Below are 18,582 nucleotides of genomic sequence, written 5' to 3' on the forward strand. Positions count from 1 at the left end.
GTGTACACTTGAGGTAGCTGAGATGGAATGGTGGGGAGATGAAGTGGGATAGATGGGAGATGAGCAGAGATTACTTCATCCCATGGAGAGAAATCCTCTGTAGGGATCTTCTTGTTCCTCCATCCCCTTGGTGCCTTCTTCCTTGTTTCTTTTTGTAATACCCGGTCTAACCGAAATTTAATTAAATAATAAGTTAAGGAGGAGCGAATATGGTTGGAAGATTTGGCGATTGGAATTTGATGATTTCAATGTGATATTTGGATTCAGTGAATTTTTCCGAGTCGGAAGACATAGTTTTCTGCGTAAAAGCGCGCAGTAGAATTTTGACCGGCAGTACCGGCTGAGACCTGTCTGGTACTGCAGCTGAGAAAATTGATTATGAGTAAATAAGATTAAGAAATGAGGAATTATAATTAGGGGAGGTAGAAATATTTGAAGTGCGATTTAGAGCGCTAATCTTAAAGGTTTTGGTCCAAAATTGGGCCAACGGACAACAATAAGTGAACTGGGCCTAAGTGGGTCCAAGACCCAACATATATAAACATTAGTTATGAGCATTTCAGCTCATTTTTACCCTAAAAGAGGAGTGTGGGGCGCTGAATTGAGAAGAGAGAAGAGAAGAGAGAAAACCTAACTCTCTTTGACCTTCAAACCACCATAACTTGAGCTACGGAGCTCCGATTGACGAGCCGTTTGCGGCCACGCATCGCTCTTCTCATCCTCTACAATTCTATCTAAGTTTTGTGGTGAGTATTCCATTCATCTCTGCCCAGTTTTCGAATTTCCCTACTGTTACACGTTTTTGGGAAGTTAGTGTTGAAATCTTGTGATTTTGGGTGTTTAGGGATACTCCAACATGGATTCTAAGTGGGTTCTATCCCTACTTCATATGGGCTGAGGTAAGAAGTGCTCAAACTCTTGTGATTTATCATCCTTATGAGCCCTAGGTTGATGTATGTATGTGATATTGGTTATGTTAGTGTATTTGGTGATTTTGATGCACAATTGGGAGGTTGGTATTGCTTGTGGAGCTTTGGTGAGGCTTGGAGCTAAGGTTGGTGGAGACTTCCAAAGAAGAGGCTCAATTGATTTTGCTACAAGAGGTACGGTTTAAGTTTCATTTAAGTACCGTGTGGTGTGATGAGAATTCCTAGGCTAGATGCCCCTAGGATTAAGTTTGGATTGTGTAAATGGTTGATGCTAATATGCATAGTTGGTATGTAATGTGAATTGATGATTGGGTTGAGAATTGTGTGGCCTTGTATGTTTGGTGTATTGAAAATTTGATGTATTGGGTAATGAGTATTAATTTGTGGTTTATGCATTTAAATTGTGAAATTGGGCCGGAGGCCGTAAATTTTGGGCCGGAGGCCGGAAAGAGGTAAGGGAGGTAAGTTGATGTGTGCATTGTATGATGACACAAGTGATTGGATGAATTTCATATAATGAATATATGAATGATTGGGTTGGTTATTGAATAATGAGGTTTGAGGAGTTGAAGTGTGGAAATTGGTAAATTTTGGGTGAAATAGTATAGATGAGGTATGTTTGATTTTGGTTGAGATATATTATGTGGTCATATATGTGAGTATGATTTTTGATGCCTTGATGGGATGATAATGCGTGAGAGATATGTATGTTGTGATATATGCTTGAGAAATGATTAAGGTTGATTTGGGGGTGAAACCACGTGATAGTGAGTATGATATTGGTTATGTATAATGAGGGTTGATTGGGAATAGTATTGTTGAGAATTGGCATGAGGAAGAGTATATGATATGTCAATATGTTTGAGTTTGAGCCACTTGGGTGAAGTGGGTTAAAATGATGGGATAGTGATTTTGTATATTGTGGTAAAGTGTCAATGTGTGAGTTGAGGAGGCTTGATGTTGAAATTGATGTATTTTGATTGATTTCAAAGAAAAGGGATGAAAATGGCATGTTTTGATTGATTTTGAAAAGAGTTGAAAATGGCTTGTTTTGAAAATGGCACTTTGTGGTTTTATATGAAAATATGGTTTTTTGGGCATACTTTGACGGGACATAACTTGGACTACGGATCTTTGTTTTGTGCCAAATCTGTTTAGAAATGAAATTGGATCCGGGATGTCCATGCCGTTCGAAGAACGGGTGAAAAACGATTAAAATGAGGAAGTTATGTCCGTCGGAAGATTGGGGGTTGAAGCTGTGAATTCTGTAGTTTTTAACTTAGAAAATTTTTAGCAGAATAACCCCTTGCGCGTGGGCGCACTTGGCGCGTACGCGCCGATCTTTCAGAAAACGCCATCCACGCGTGCGCGTGATGTGCGCGGGCGCGCCGATAGTGCTGCACCCAATGCCCAGCCATTTTCCAGAGAGTTGTGCCAGAACTGTGCCAGCTTTGTGCCTGGGGCACGAGAATATCCACGCGTATGCGTGGTTGACGCGTGCGCGTCGATTTGGCAAATTTTTAATCTACGCGTTAGCGTGCATGACGCTTGCGCGTCGATGAGTTTTTAAGGACATCCACGCGTGCGCGTGGAGTACGCGTACGCGTGGCATTGTTTTCATGCCAAAGTTGATATTTGAATTTTAAAAGCCAAATCTCATACTTCTAAGCCTCCGATCTCACCACTTATATCTTAAATCTTTATGATATGCCTAGCTATTAGAAAAGGGCTAGTGAATGAGGTAACTTGCGAGTGAAGCAAGGGGAAAATGAATAATCAATGAGGATCATTGAGGATTATGTGAGATGTGGAGGATGGTGGTGGAAGTGCTTGTTATGCCATTGGCCGAAGGGCCGTAATTGTTTATGAATTGGCTGGTTCTGGATTGAACCGTGAGCCGGAATAGCTGTGTATGCTATGAATATTGGCTGGTTCTGGATTGAACCGTGAGCCGGAATAGCTGTGTATGCTATGAATATTGGCTGGTTATGGATTTAACCGTGAGCCGGATGGTTGATATGGATGTTGATCCATGGATGAGAATTCATGCATGTTTATGCTGAATTATTGATAATTGTGAATTGCACTTCCACTATCTGAGACACGAGTTTCTCTGGGTAGTAGCAGTGGCTAGTCCACTTGCTCCGGGTATGAGACGAAAAATGATGTTTATGATAAATGAGTTAATTATGGAGTTTTGAATGAATGTAACTCAGATACCTGGGTAGTAGCAAGGGTTGTCGTTCGTCCCGCTTGCTCCGGGTCAATGCTTGTGTTTTCTCTCTAGTTGTAAGGGTGACAGGGCACCGATACCCTCTAATGGCGACAGGGCGCAGATACCCTCTAATGGCGACAGGGCGCAGATACCCTCTAATGGCGACAGGGCGCAGATACCCTCTAATGGTGACAGGGCACATATTCCCTCTAATGATATTAATACGCAACAGAGAGACTGTGCCCGGGTTAGCTACCGGACACGTCGGGTTGGCTTGATAACCGACAGATGATATCATCAGCCATAGGGCAGGCATACATCATTTGCATATGTTTGAATTGTTTGGGTTTGCCTATTTGTTTTGGATTTCTATATCATATATGCTATGTTACCTGATTACATGCTACTTGTTCTACTTGTACCTTATTTGTGTATTACTTGACTGTATTGCTTGTGTTTGTACAACTGAGAGATCCCTCATGATGGTGTTGGTGGATGTTGGGGGCTGTTCTTGATGAGATGAATTGATAATGCGATTGCATAATGATGATGATTTTTGAATGAGATCATTTGAGCTCCCTGGGTGGACGTAGTGATGTGATTTCACTAGCTCCAGGCGAGGGTATGATGTATTGATATAGAGCTGCTGAGGCAGAGCAACTGGTAATGGTTTTACTTATGATTCTGAGTCTGATTCGTGGAAGAATCAGCGAGTTGGGAAACATGTGTAACATGAACTAGATTTAGTATCCCCTTACGACAGATGCCTATTTATGGACTAGTGAGAATCTAGGCTGGATACTTGGTGAAGAGGAGTTTAGGATGCTTAGTGAGTTTTTATTGCAGTGCATTGTATTTATTTGGCACTTTTACCGTACTGGGAACCCATGGGCCCGGAGTTCTCATTCCGTATATATCTCTTGTTTTTCAGATACAGGTCCAGGTGCTCAGAAGTGAGCTGTGGTACGTCTGAGAGACGGCGAAGATCTTTATTTTCTCTACTTTGTGTTTTGCTTAGAATCTCTCCATCTTTGTTTTGAAACGATTATGTTATGTATTGAACTCTTTTGGAACTTGCCTATAGAGGCTCTTATGTTTCCTTTGGGAGAGATTAGGATATACTGTTGTCAACTACTTTCATACTGTACCCTAGCCGGCCTAAACTTCGCGGGTCGCGACTAGTGGCTAGTACTTATGTTATATATATCTATCTGTTATCTATCTCTTAATCTCCTTTATGCCTTGTCCGTATATCGCTTTCGGCTTCACGTTCTATCTTTTCGTTGTTGAAACGTGAGTGATACGTCTTCGCGATTTTATTTCTACTCTTTTCAGGCTTCTCGATTAATACTCCTTTCGAAATTAACTATATTTATATATTAGAAATCCACCAGAGAGTCGTACCACCATAATATCACTGACCTATGACTCGAGCATAAGGATTTGAATATTAGGGTGTTACATTATGGTATCAGAGCAGTTCGTCCTCGTGAGCCTGAGGGATGGAACTGCTTATGCTTCAATGCATACTCTGAGTCTGTGCCTGTGCTAGTTAGGGTATCTAACCGATACATCTAGCATGAAGTCCATGAGTGTACCTTTGGTACTTTGAAGCACTATACTTCCGATATTGAGACTGATCAACTTGATATCGATTGTTTGGTGTGTATAGGAACCAGATGGCGCCTCGTGGACCCGGTCGGGGACGTGAGAGAGATCGTACTAGTACACAGGAACCGGAAATCAACTCGAATAACCCGGTAAACTTTATGGTGGCGTTGGAGAATATGGCTGCTGCTATGCAGACCACTGTAGAGGCTCTTGGGCAACAGATAAACAATAATGGCAATGGTGGAAGAGGAGCTCAAGGCCCGATGACACTGGCAACTTTCTTAAAGGTTAATCCACCTAAGTTCAAGGGAACCACTAATCCAACTGAAGCTGACACTTGGTTTCAGGCCATGGAGCGAGCACTGCAAGCGCAGTTGGTGCCTGAAGAGCAGTGTGTTGAATTTGCTACCTATCTGCTCACGGGGGAAGCATCGCATTGGTGGCAAGGGGCTCGACATCTCCTGCAACAGGGGAATAATCCTATCACTTGGGATGCCTTCCAGGTGGAATTCTATAAGAAGTACTTCCCGAATTCTGCTAGAACGGACAAGGAACTTGAATTACTGCAACTGAAGCAGGGTACAATGTCCGTATCTGAGTATACGGATAAATTTGAGGAGTTATTCAGATTTTCTCGTATGTGTCAAGGAACTCCGGGAGACTCTGAGGAATGGAAGTGTATTAAGTATGAAGGAGGACTTCGAAGTGAAATTCTGAGCTCCGTTGGACCGATGGAGATTAGGGTCTTCTCCGAACTTGTGAACAAGAGCCGTATTGCTGAAGAATGTGTGAGGAAGGCTGTTGAGGCGAAGTATGACCATCGGGAGTTCCACCGCAGGGAGCACAATCAAGATTACCCAACAAGGGGCCAAGAGTTTAAGAGAAGAGGATACCCACAACGTTTTCCCCAAAGGCGAAATGACCTTGCGACGAATAAGAATTCCCAAGGAAAGGGTAGGGAAAAACAAATAGTGGCTGCTTCAGATTTTTTGAGCTGTCAGAGATGTGGAGGTCATCACCCAAATAGACCGTGTCGTTATGGTTCGGGTTTATGTTACAATTGCGGAAAGCTAGGACATTTGGTCAGAGATTGCCCACACCGGAAGGATCGGGAGACTGCCAGGTTTGATTTTCATACCTGAGGTAATAAGAAAACTGATAACTTAATTCTTTACCACTTTACATAATGCTGAAGGCTGGTATTCACTCGTAATACATGGTCGAATGAAAAATTATGATCTGTTCTAGATAATCCTAAGTTATCTTAATAGAAGGTTTGGTGAGCATAAATGATTAGGTAGGCCTTTAACGGAAAGCAATCTCAAAATGGAATGACTGGTGGGCGATGTCAAAGCCATCATTCGAGAACCTGTGTGTCGAGGTAGATTGGGACTTTGCCATGGTTGTAGAGGAGTTGGACATGTGTCCTAGAAACGTCCTAAGAAGGTCAACCGGAATACTACCAAGAGCCAACAACAAGGTCGTGTGTTCACTACAACAACGGGGGATACCGTTAGATCCGACAGTTTGGGAATTGGTAAGCGAAAGATTAGTAACAATGTGCTAAAAGTACGATTAAGTTGGTATGTGGTTTTGACTATCATAGATATAAATTTAGTGAATGCCAGTCAAGCTAAGTTGTGGTTGAGCACTTGAGGAAGTAAGTGATAGAGCTCATACTAGACGAGAGATCAAAATAAAGCAACGGAAGCTTGTGGAAGCAGTAACACAGGATAGCTACGAATGAGAGCTGTAAAAGTTTACTATAGTATCTTATGTTTGAATACTAGATGTAACGACCCAATTTTCAATATGTCTAGATCATACCGGAAACTGAGCGCTACCAATTTGTCTTCCTAATTATTATCTACTATTTATCATATGAGCCTGATTCGTTGTTAAAAACGTGGTTAATTTGCGAGGTATATTTTTGTTTTTTGTTTGAAAACATTTGGGTTAATAGACGGAATCAGTCATAATCAATTCACAAGTAATAACAAATAAGTCAATTATAACCAACCACACATAAATACATCACGAGTAGCTAGAAACATTCATTTATCCAGCCTTTGTTAGAGTATAGACCGTTGGTTAGAACACCCCTAGATATAGCTAAATCATATCTATATACATATATATATACAACATCCCAGGTCCTGACCTGTTCAAGAAGTCCCTAAGCTGGCACCCAGGCTAGCCTAGACTCTATACTCGCCTAGTCCCTCTAAACTACTAAAGCGAGGGAAAGTACGTTCTAAGTCTTCAAAACTCAAGTCAGGTGGAACATCATCAAAAGGTAGAACATCATTTGTTACTCCTCTGCACGATCAGACATTGCCATATGACGTCTCTCTGGTACCTCATCAAGTAGCCACACAACAGGAGTCTCGTACACAGGATTTAGGTTAAAGTTCACGTACAAACGGGGTGCAGACATTGGCTGGTCTCACAGTATATACATATAAACAGAGAATGGGATTCACCCTAGACTCAGAAGACTACCTAGAGCGGAATCCTTTTTGCAAACGGTCGTCAGCGAACTACGGAAAGAAACTCTTGCTTCCATCTGAAGGGGAAGGGAGAGAGAAGGGGTAAGAACTGGGGAGTTCTTAGTAGGGTCGGGGTTATTAGTTATGTTCATTTACTTGGGGTCGATTAGCAGACGAATAACATAATATAGCGAAGCAGTAAACAGAAGATAAAGATAGAAATAAAAATTAGAGACAACAGAACACAAACAGAAGAACACAAGGAAATAAAGCACACACCTAGCACTCAAGCAGACAAACATAAAGAAATAGTCACACACAGGAAGAAAAGCAACAGAGAGTGATGCGCAGACAAGAATGATGCATGTCTAGCCCTAGTACAGGCCATGAGCTCATGTGTCGGTTGGCTGCCCGCAATCCCGACATTTATCCGGTCACGAGTAACCCCGATTTCCCGGATACGATTTTCCGTTCCTAAATAAATGCGCATATAATAATAGCCGCTCATTTGAGACAGCCTCTGCTTACTGCAGGAAAATATATATATACTCTGCTCTGCTCTGGGGAAGCGGAAAATAGCTGTAGGTAACTTAGTTTCCCTACAGAAGCTCTGGGTTGCATTAAGCAACTAATATATATTAAATATAGCTCTGGGTTGCATCAAGCAACTAATATATATTAAATATAGCTCTGGGTTGCATCAAGCAACTAATATATATTAAATATAGCTCTGGGTTGCATCAAGCAACTAATATATATTAAATATCTCTTTACTCTGTTCTGGTTGCCCTTTTCTCTGTATCTCTTTACTCTGTTTTAATTACTCTGTTCTCTGTATCTCTTTTCTCTTCTCTGATTACTCTTTTCATGTGTATCTATATTACTCCTTTTCTCTTTATCTCTTTACTTTACTCTGGTTACTCTGCTTTCTGTGTTTCTCTACTCTGCTCTGATTACTCTGTTCTCTGTGTTTCTCTACTCTGCTCTGATTACTCTGTTCTCTGTGTTTCTCTGCTTAACATATGTATTTAAAGCTTATGTAAACTTCGGTATGAATAGTTAGCCTGTCCCAAGTATAGGTTCATTAAGTCTATACTGAAACAGTTTAACTTTTCATATAATACCTAATCCTAGTCGGAACTCAAGGTCTAACTATGTTGCCCTAGTTCGTTCTCTAGTCTCTGTCTGTTTTTCTGTCATTAAAACTTTACAGACTTTTTCTCCGATTTTTATCTTTTCTTTATCTTTTCCTCACTAACATGTTATTACCACTCCCTAAGTGTTTTATGAAGGTAATTATGAGATTCTGCACTTAAAGTTGTCTTTCTAAAGCTTTTACAGAAAACTGCCTTTTTCGTATTATTTTATTATTTTTATTAAAATATTATTTTTAATTAAATATTATTATTTAATATTTTATTATTATTTATTATTTTATTAATATATTTTCGAAAATTAACTTTACTTTAACCTTTAACCTTTAAAATTTACTTTTTACCCCGGTAACTTTTAATATTTCTACTTTAACCACCCTAACTTTCAGAAATTACCAAATAACCCCTTAAACACCAAAATAATTACTTCCTTGCCCTTTCTAAGATCTAAAAGGTGTTCTTCAATGTTCTTCACCACACTCAAAGTGTTCTTCATGTTCTTCATATATTCTTCAAATTCTTTCTCTGTTTTTACCCGTTTTTCAGTCTTTTCAGCAACCGATTTTTACCATAATTCAAAATAAATTAGCAGCCACTAAAACCCCATCTTTTCTACATGATTTCTTCACAAATTGAACCTCAATTTAAGCCTAGGGTTTCGTTTTTTCAGCTGCTCCAAGAACATGAACATAAAGCTTGCATTTCATCAAATTTCATCAAAATTTCACCAAATTTTCACTAAGAATCACTCATATAAACAATCAATTTCAAGCACAGCCAAACCATATCATAATTACACAACTCAAACACAATCAATCAAGATTAAATTCGTCAAACCCTACCTGGTTTTGCTGCTCCTAATTCGGTTAAACTTTCAGGTGGTCCTTAAGCACTTTTTCCTCCTAAATCACATCAAGAACAACTTTAAATCCAAAAACTCTCAACTGACCAAATCTCACTCAGCATGTTAGGAAGAGATATATCACCTTAGAGTTGCTGGAAATTCACGTTTCTTGGCCCTCAAGTCAAGTTAAGCATGATTCCTAAGGAAAAACATCAAGAAAACACATGTTTACATGGTTTTCCTTGAAAACCGAATTGAAGAGGGAGGGAGACAGCCATCTCACCTTATTTCCAGCCTTGATAAGTCACATGGTTATGTAGAGGAAGAAGAGAGGATCATTTTGGTGAAATCGGAGTTTTGATTTGAGTTTTGGTTCAGAAGAAATCAAGCTTTGAAGATCAAGTGTTCATGAAAGTTTCTCTCTTTTCTCTCTTGTTATTTTCGGCCAAAATGATGAAATGAGACAGCCTTGGAGGTCTTGGGGGTGTAAGGTGAGTTGTGATTGGTTGGCTTGGAGGTGGATTAAAATAATATTAAAATATCTCAGGTGTATAACAACTAAAACTAGGTGTATCGGAACACTTGTAAAAATATCTCTAAAAATTATTTTTTGAGCTACTAGCATAAATGACACTAGTAACATATTTATTATGATAATAGAACATGTATAATGAGGCCTTAGCATTGCTAAAGTCATTAGAGAGTGCTGGTGCTAAGCTGCACCAGTAAACTGTGAACCCGGTTAAACCGATTTTCTGTTTTTAACTAAAACAGACCAGGTAACCTTATAATATCATTCAAGAAGCTTCTAATACTCATATAATGATGATATTATCCTATTATCTCTCTTTTCTCATGAATCGAGTCCGGTTCGTCAAACTGAGACTATTTACGGAAAACCGGATCAAAACTCCTAACCGATACGGTTCAAAAACTATGTTCTTCGTGACTGCATTATCGAGCTTGACTCGGAAAAGGGTCTAGCTTAAAGATGACATATTGACAATGAGGATTGAGATACTTGATGATATAGAAGAGGTGTTCCCTTTACTGATCTTCTGGCAAAATCCGTGCCTTCAGAAAATATCTCGCATACTCGAAAATCAGGGTTGTTACATTCTACCCTCCTAAAAGAAAATTTTGCCCTCAAAATTTCAGCCACATGCAAGAATCCATCTTCAAGCAGTCTATTTCCTTCAAGCCATCCTGACGAAGATATCAGTTAGTTCCTTACAGCATCTAAATATCACATAGCCATGGCCATGGAGATCATAACAGCTATAATAATAGTTGTGCCTGACACGAATTTGTCGTTCGGAACTCGATTAAACCATGCCTATTCACAGTCATTGAGGTCTTATCCGCACCAAACAATCAGTATTAAGGTGATCAGTCTTAACACTTCAAGTCAAGTGTGAACATTCCCAGAATGAGTGCTCAAAGACATTCATGCCAAATGTATCTTAAAGATACCCTAACGACATGAGACACACAAGCAGAGTATGCAATGAAGCATAGTCAGTCCACTCCCCAGGCTCTACTGGGAACGAACTGCTCTGATACCAAATTGTAACGACCCAATTTTCAATATGTCTAGATCATACCGGAAACTGAGCGCTACCAATTTGTCTTCCTAATTATTATCTACTATTTATCATATGAGCCTGATTCGTTGTTAAAAACGTGGTTAATTTGCGAGGTATATTTTTGTTTTTTGTTTGAAAACATTTGGGTTAATAGACGGAATCAGTCATAATCAATTCACAAGTAATAACAAATAAGTCAATTATAACCAACCACACATAAATACATCACGAGTAGCTAGAAACATTCATTTATCCAGCCTTTGTTAGAGTATAGACCGTTGGTTAGAACACCCCTAGATATAGCTAAATCATATCTATATACATATATATATATACAACATCCCAGGTCCTGACCTGTTCAAGAAGTCCCTAAGCTGGCACCCAGGCTAGCCTAGACTCTATACTCGCCTAGTCCCTCTAAACTACTAAAGCGAGGGAAAGTACGTTCTAAGTCTTCAAAACTCAAGTCAGGTGGAACATCATCAAAAGGTAGAACATCATTTGTTACTCCTCTGCACGATCAGACATTGCCATATGACGTCTCTCTGGTACCTCATCAAGTAGCCACACAACAGGAGTCTCGTACACAGGATTTAGGTTAAAGTTCACGTACAAACGGGGTGCAGACATTGGCTGGTCTCACAGTATATACATATAAACAGAGAATGGGATTCACCCTAGACTCAGAAGACTACCTAGAGCGGAATCCTTTTTGCAAACGGTCGTCAGCGAACTACGGAAAGAAACTCTTGCTTCCATCTGAAGGGGAAGGGAGAGAGAAGGGGTAAGAACTGGGGAGTTCTTAGTAGGGTCGGGGTTATTAGTTATGTTCATTTACTTGGGGTCGATTAGCAGACGAATAACATAATATAGCGAAGCAGTAAACAGAAGATAAAGATAGAAATAAAAAGTAGAGACAACAGAACACAAACAGAAGAACACAAGGAAATAAAGCACACACCTAGCACTCAAGCAGACAAACATAAAGAAATAGTCACACACAGGAAGAAAAGCAACAGAGAGTGATGCGCAGACAAGAATGATGCATGTCTAGCCCTAGTACAGGCCATGAGCTCATGTGTCGGTTGGCTGCCCGCAATCCCGACATTTATCCGGTCACGAGTAACCCCGATTTCCCGGATACGATTTTCCGTTCCTAAATAAATGCGCATATAATAATAGCCGCTCATTTGAGACAGCCTCTGCTTACTGCAGGAAAAATATATATACTCTGCTCTGCTCTGGGGAAGCGGAAAATAGCTGTAGGTAACTTAGTTTCCCTACAGAAGCTCTGGGTGCATTAAGCAACTAATATATATTAAATATAGCTCTGGGTTGCATCAAGCAACTAATATATTAAATATAGCTCTGGGTTGCATCAAGCAACTAATATATATTAAATATAGCTCTGGGTTGCATCAAGCAACTAATATATATTAAATATCTCTTTACTCTGTTCTGGTTGCCCTTTCTCTGTATCTCTTTACTCTGTTTTAATTACTCTGTTCTCTGTATCTCTTTTCTCTTCTCTGATTACTCTTTTCATGTGTATCTATATTACTCCTTTTCTCTTTATCTCTTTACTTTACTCTGGTTACTCTGCTTTCTGTGTTTCTCTACTCTGCTCTGATTACTCTGTTCTCTGTGTTTCTCTACTCTGCTCTGATTACTCTGTTCTCTGTGTTCTCTGCTTAACATATGTATTTAAAGCTTATGTAAACTTCGGTATGAATAGTTAGCCTGTCCCAAGTATAGGTTCATTAAGTCTATACTGAAACAGTTTAACTTTTCATATAATACCTAATCCTAGTCGGAACTCAAGGTCTAACTATGTTGCCCTAGTTCGTTCTCTAGTCTCTATCTGTTTTTCTGTCATTAAAACTTTACAGACTTTTTCTCCGATTTTTATCTTTTCTTTATCTTTTCCTCACTAACATGTTATTACCACTCCCTAAGTGTTTTATGAAGGTAATTATGAGATTCTGCACTTAAAGTTGTCTTTCTAAAGCTTTTACAGAAAACTGCCTTTTTCGCATTATTTATTATTTTTATTAAAATATTATTTTTAATTAATATTATTATTTAATATTTATTATTATTATTATTTTATTAATATATTTTCGAAAATTAACTTTACTTTAACCTTTAACCTTTAAAATTTACTTTTTACCCCGGTAACTTTTAATATTTCTACTTTAACCACCCTAACTTTCAGAAATTACCAAATAACCCCTTAAACACCAAAATAATTACTTCCTTGCCCTTTCTAAGATCTAAAAGGTGTTCTTCAATGTTCTTCACCACACTCAAAGTGTTCTTCATGTTCTTCATATATTCTTCAAATTCTTTCTCTGTTTTTACCCGTTTTTCAGTCTTTTCAGCAACCGATTTTTACCATAATTCAAAATAAATTAGCAGCCACTAAAACCCCATCTTTTCTACATGATTTCTTCACAAATTGAACCTCAATTTAAGCCTAGGGTTTCGTTTTTTCAGCTGCTCCAAGAACATGAACATAAAGCTTGCATTTCATCAAATTTCATCAAAATTTCACCAAATTTTCACCAAGAATCACTCATATAAACAATCAATTTCAAGCACAGCCAAACCATATCATAATTACACAACTCAAACACAATCAATCAAGATTAAATTCGTAAAACCCTACCTGGTTTTGCTGCTCCTAATTCGGTTAAACTTTCAGGTGGTCCTTAAGCACTTTTTCCTCCTAAATCACATCAAGAACAACTTTAAATCCAAAAACTCTCAACTGACCAAATCTCACTCAGCATGTTAGGAAGAGATATATCACCTTGGAGTTGCTGGAAATTCACGTTTCTTGGCCCTCAAGTCAAGTTAAGCATGATTCCTAAGGAAAAACATCAAGAAAACACATGTTTACATGGTTTTCCTTGAAAACCGAATTGAAGAGGGAGGGAGACAGCCATCTCACCTTATTTCCAGCCTTGATAAGTCACATGGTTATGTAGAGGAAGAAGAGAGGATCATTTTGGTGAAATCGGAGTTTTGATTTGAGTTTTGGTTCAGAAGAAATCAAGCTTTGAAGATCAAGTGTTCATGAAAGTTTCTCTCTTTTCTCTCTTGTTATTTTCGGCCAAAATGATGAAATGAGACAGCCTTGGAGGTCTTGGGGGTGTAAGGTGAGTTGTGATTGGTTGGCTTGGAGGTGGATTAAAATAATATTAAAATATCTCAGGTGTATAACAACTAAAACTAGGTGTATCGGAACACTTGTAAAAATATCTCTAAAAATTATTTTTTGAGCTACTAGCATAAATGACACTAGTAACATATTTATTATGATAATAGAACATGTATAATGAGGCCTTAGCATTGCTAAAGTCATTAGAGAGTGCTGGTGCTAAGCTGCACCAGTAAACTGTGAACCCGGTTAAACCGATTTTCTGTTTTTAACTAAAACAGACCAGGTAACCTTATAATATCATTCAAGAAGCTTCTAATACTCATATAATGATGATATTATCCTATTATCTCTCTTTTCTCATGAATCGAGTCCGGTTCGTCAAACTGAGACTATTTACGGAAAACCGGATCAAAACTCCTAACCGATACGGTTCAAAAACTATGTTCTTCGTGACTGCATTATCGAGCTTGACTCGGAAAAGGGTCTAGCTTAAAGATGACATATTGACAATGAGGATTGAGATACTTGATGATATAGAAGAGGTGTTCCCTTTACTGATCTTCTGGCAAAATCCGTGCCTTCAGAAAATATCTCGCATACTCGAAAATCAGGGTTGTTACACTAGAAGGGTTAAGAGGGTTACTGCAAGTAATGATCCCCAAATAGTTGGAAATGATTGCGGCTGCGAGCTTTGATGGTTCTAAAGCAGATGAGGAAATTTTTATTAATGCACAATTAGATTTAGGTGATGATTGAGTGCCAGTTGTTGTGTTCGAGAGATGAGTGCTATGATGTTTGGTCATGGTGACCTTGGATTTAGATTGAGGTTTATAATGATCGGTTTTGAAAGAAGAATGTGAAAACCATTAAATTGAAATGTTGATGCGGTACTGAGATTGGTTTGAGGGAACCCGTGACGGGTGGTAAACTCCAATTTTTAGGGAGGTGCTGTTGAAAATTCTCCCGGGAATTTGAAGGGGTGTTGGTTATATTTTTGAAAATGATTTTTGATCTGAGTAACTCCAACAAAAGAGATGTGTCTCAAAAGCTTTTATAGATTAGTAAAGCAAAGCGGATTCATAAGAGTTTGTCAGCTTGTTAGTCCAAACTCATTGAATTCTAATAGCGAAGAAAGCTTTGATTGATTATAGTGATGTGGGATGACGGCTATGATTAACGATGATAGCAATATTATTGATGAGATTTAATAGGGTGTGGGTTGATGAGACGATAAAAGTAAGGAACGAGACTGTTGGTCGGCGTTGAACGAACGACCGAGACCCTCAGGAATAGAGAAATCAGAGCGCGGCAACAGAAGCGCGCAGAGTAAAAGGACCTTGGAACTGTTATGTGTCTGATATAAAGGCATACTATGCTCACGTATTCGTAGGGATGGATGGAATTTTCGAGGGCGAAAATTTCTGTTAGGGGGGTAGAATGTAATACCCGGTCTAACCGAAATTTAATTAAATAATAAGTTAAGGAGGAGCGAATATGGTTGGAAGATTTGGCGATTGGAATTTGATGATTTCAATGTGATATTTGGATTCAGTGAATTTTTCCGAGTCGGAAGACATAGTTTTCTGCGTAAAAGCGCACAGTAGAATTTTGACCGGCAGTACCGGCTGAGACCTGTCTGGTACTGCAGCTGAGAAAATTGATTATGAGTAAATAAGATTAAGAAATGAGGAATTATAATTAGGGGAGGTAGAAATATTTGAAGTGCGATTTAGAGCGCTAATCTTAAAGGTTTTGGTCCAAAATTGGGCCAACGGACAACAATAAGTGAACTGGGCCTAAGTGGGTCCAAGACCCAACATATATAAACATTAGTTATGAGCATTTCAGCTCATGTTTACCCTAAAAGAGGAGTGTGGGGCGCTGAATTGAGAAGAGAGAAGAGAAGAGAGAAAACCTAACTCTCTTTGACCTTCAAACCACCATAACTTGAGCTACGGAGCTCCGATTGACGAGCCGTTTGCGGCCACGCATCGCTCTTCTCATCCTCTACAATTCTATCTAAGTTTTGTGGTGAGTATTCCATTCATCTCTGCCCAGTTTTCGAATTTCCCCACTGTTACACGTTTTTGGGAAGTTAGTGTTGAAATCTTGTGATTTTGGGTGTTTAGGGATACTCCAACATGGATTCTAAGTGGGTTCTATCCCTACTTCATATGGGCTGAGGTAAGAAGTGCTCAAACTCTTGTGATTTATCATCCTTATGAGCCCTAGGTTGATGTATGTATGTGATATTGGTTATGTTAGTGTATTTGGTGATTTTGATGCACAATTGGGAGGTTGGTATTGCTTGTGGAGCTTTGGTGAGGCTTGGAGCTAAGGTTGGTGGAGACTTCCAAAGAAGAGGCTCAATTGATTTTGCTACAAGAGGTACGGTTTAAGTTTCATTTAAGTACCGTGTGGTGTGATGAGAATTCCTAGGCTAGATGCCCCTAGGATTAAGTTTGGATTGTGTAAATGGTTGATGCTAATATGCATAGTTGGTATGTGGTGCGCGAAATTGTGATCACTACTTTTTCACAACTCAAATAATCCCCGGTAATGGCTCCAAGAACTTGGTGCGCCTAATACCATGGCATTACACAACTTCGCACAACTAACCAGCAAGTGTACTGGGTCGTCCAAGTAATAAAACCTTACGTGAGTAAGGGTCGATCCCACGGAGATTGTTAGTATTGAAGCAAGCTATGGTCATCTTGTAAATCTTAGTCAGGCAGACTCAAATGTATATGATGATGATAAACGAAAATAGCAGAAAAGGTAAAGATAGAGATACTTATGTATATCATTGGTGTATGAGCTTCAGACAAGTGTATGAAGATGCCTTCCCTTCCGTCTCTCTGCTTTCCTACAGTCTTCATCCAATCCTTCTTACTCCTTTCCATGGCAAACTCGTGTAGGGTCTCACTGTTGTCAGCAGCTACCTCCCGTCCGCGCAGTGAAAGCTAATGCAGAGCACTCTGTCACAGTGCCGCCAATCACCGGTTTGGTTCCCTCCCCTACCGGAATAGAATCACTCTTTTGCGTCTGTCACTAACGCCCAGTAGGTTACAGGTTTGAAGCACGTCACAGTCATTCAGTCATTGAATCCTACTCAGAACACCACAGACAAGGTTAGACCTTCCGGATTCTCTTGAATGCCGCCATCAGTTCTTGCCTATACCACGAAGACTCCGATCTCATGGAATGGCTGGCTCGTTGTCAGACGAGCACTCGGTTGTCAGGCGATCAACCATGCATCATGCAATCAGAAATCCAAGAGATATTCACTAAAGCCTTGAATGCTTGTAGAACAAGAATGGTTGTCAGTCATCTTGTTCATAGGTTGAAGAACAAGTGATATCTTAGATAAAGAACAAGCGGAGTTGAATGGAAGAACAATAGTAATTGCATTAATACTCGAGGTACAGCAGAGCTCCACACCCTTAATCTATGGTGTGTAGAAACTCCACCGTTGAAAATACATAAGAACAAAGGTTAGGCATGGCTGAATGGCCAGCCTCCCAAAGGTCTAAGATAGCATAAAACAAAGATAGCTACTCAGATGTCGTCTCCAGACTCTCTCATACAATAGTAAAAGGTCCTATTTATAGAAAACTATTACATAGATGAGTAAATGACATAAAAATCCACTTCCGGGCCCACTTGGTGTGTGCTTGGGCTGAGCAATCAAGGAAATTCGTGTAGAGACGTTTTCTGGAGTTAAACGCCAGCTCCCATGCCAGTTTGGGCGTTTAACTCCAACTTTTATTCCTGTTCCGGCGTTTAACGCTGGAATTTCTGAGGCCGGATTGCTTCGCGGGTTTGGGCCATCAAATCTTGGATAAAGTATGGACTATTATATATTGCTGGAAAGCCCTGGATGTCTACTTTCCAACGCCGTTGAGAGCGCGCCAATTGGGCTTCTGTAGCTCCAGAAAATCCACTTCGAGTGCAGGGAGGTCAGAATCCAACAGCATCTGCAGTCCTTTTTGGTCTCTGAATCAGATTTTTGCTCAAGTCCCTCAATTTCAGCCAGAAAATACCTGAAATCACAGAAAAACACACAAACTCATAGTAAAGTCCAGAAAAGTGAATTTTAAATAAAAACTAATAAAAATATACTAAAATCTAACTAAAAGATATCAAAAACATACTAAAAACAATGCCAAAAAGTATACAAATTATCCGCTCATCACAACACCAAACTTAAATTGTTGCTTGTCCTCAAGCAACTGAAAATCAAATAAGATAAAAAGAAGAGAATATGCAATGAATTCCAAAAACATCTGTGAAGATCAGTATTAATTAGATGAGCGGGGCTTTTAACTTTTTGCTTCTGAACAGTTTTGGCATCTCAATCTCTCCTTTGAAATCCAGAATGGTTGGCTTCTTTAGGAACTCAGAGTCCAGATAGTGTTAATGATTCTCCTAGTGAAGTATGATGATTCTTGAACATAGCTATTTATTGAGTCTTGGCTGTGGCCCAAAGCACTCTGTCTTCCAGTATTACCACCGGATACATACATGCCACAGACACATAATTGGGTGAACCTTTTCAGATTGTGACTCAGCTTTGCTAAAGTCCCCA

General features: G+C 39.4%; 1 protein-coding gene across 1 annotated transcript in view; it reads left to right on the forward strand.

Annotated features, from left to right (window-relative positions):
- The first annotated feature begins 6,100 nt into the window (after positions 1 to 6,100).
- The window catches only part of LOC130949704 (uncharacterized), a 33,583-nt gene continuing 21,101 nt past the window's right edge, over positions 6,101 to 18,582 (forward strand). The window contains exon 1 of the mRNA XM_057878355.1: positions 6,101 to 6,292. Within this exon, the coding sequence (XP_057734338.1) occupies positions 6,101 to 6,292 (192 nt within the window). The remainder of the gene's footprint in view (positions 6,293 to 18,582) is intronic.

The sequence above is a fragment of the Arachis stenosperma genome, chromosome 9 (assembly GCF_014773155.1).
Source record: "Arachis stenosperma cultivar V10309 chromosome 9, arast.V10309.gnm1.PFL2, whole genome shotgun sequence".
Lineage (NCBI taxonomy): Eukaryota > Viridiplantae > Streptophyta > Magnoliopsida > Fabales > Fabaceae > Arachis > Arachis stenosperma.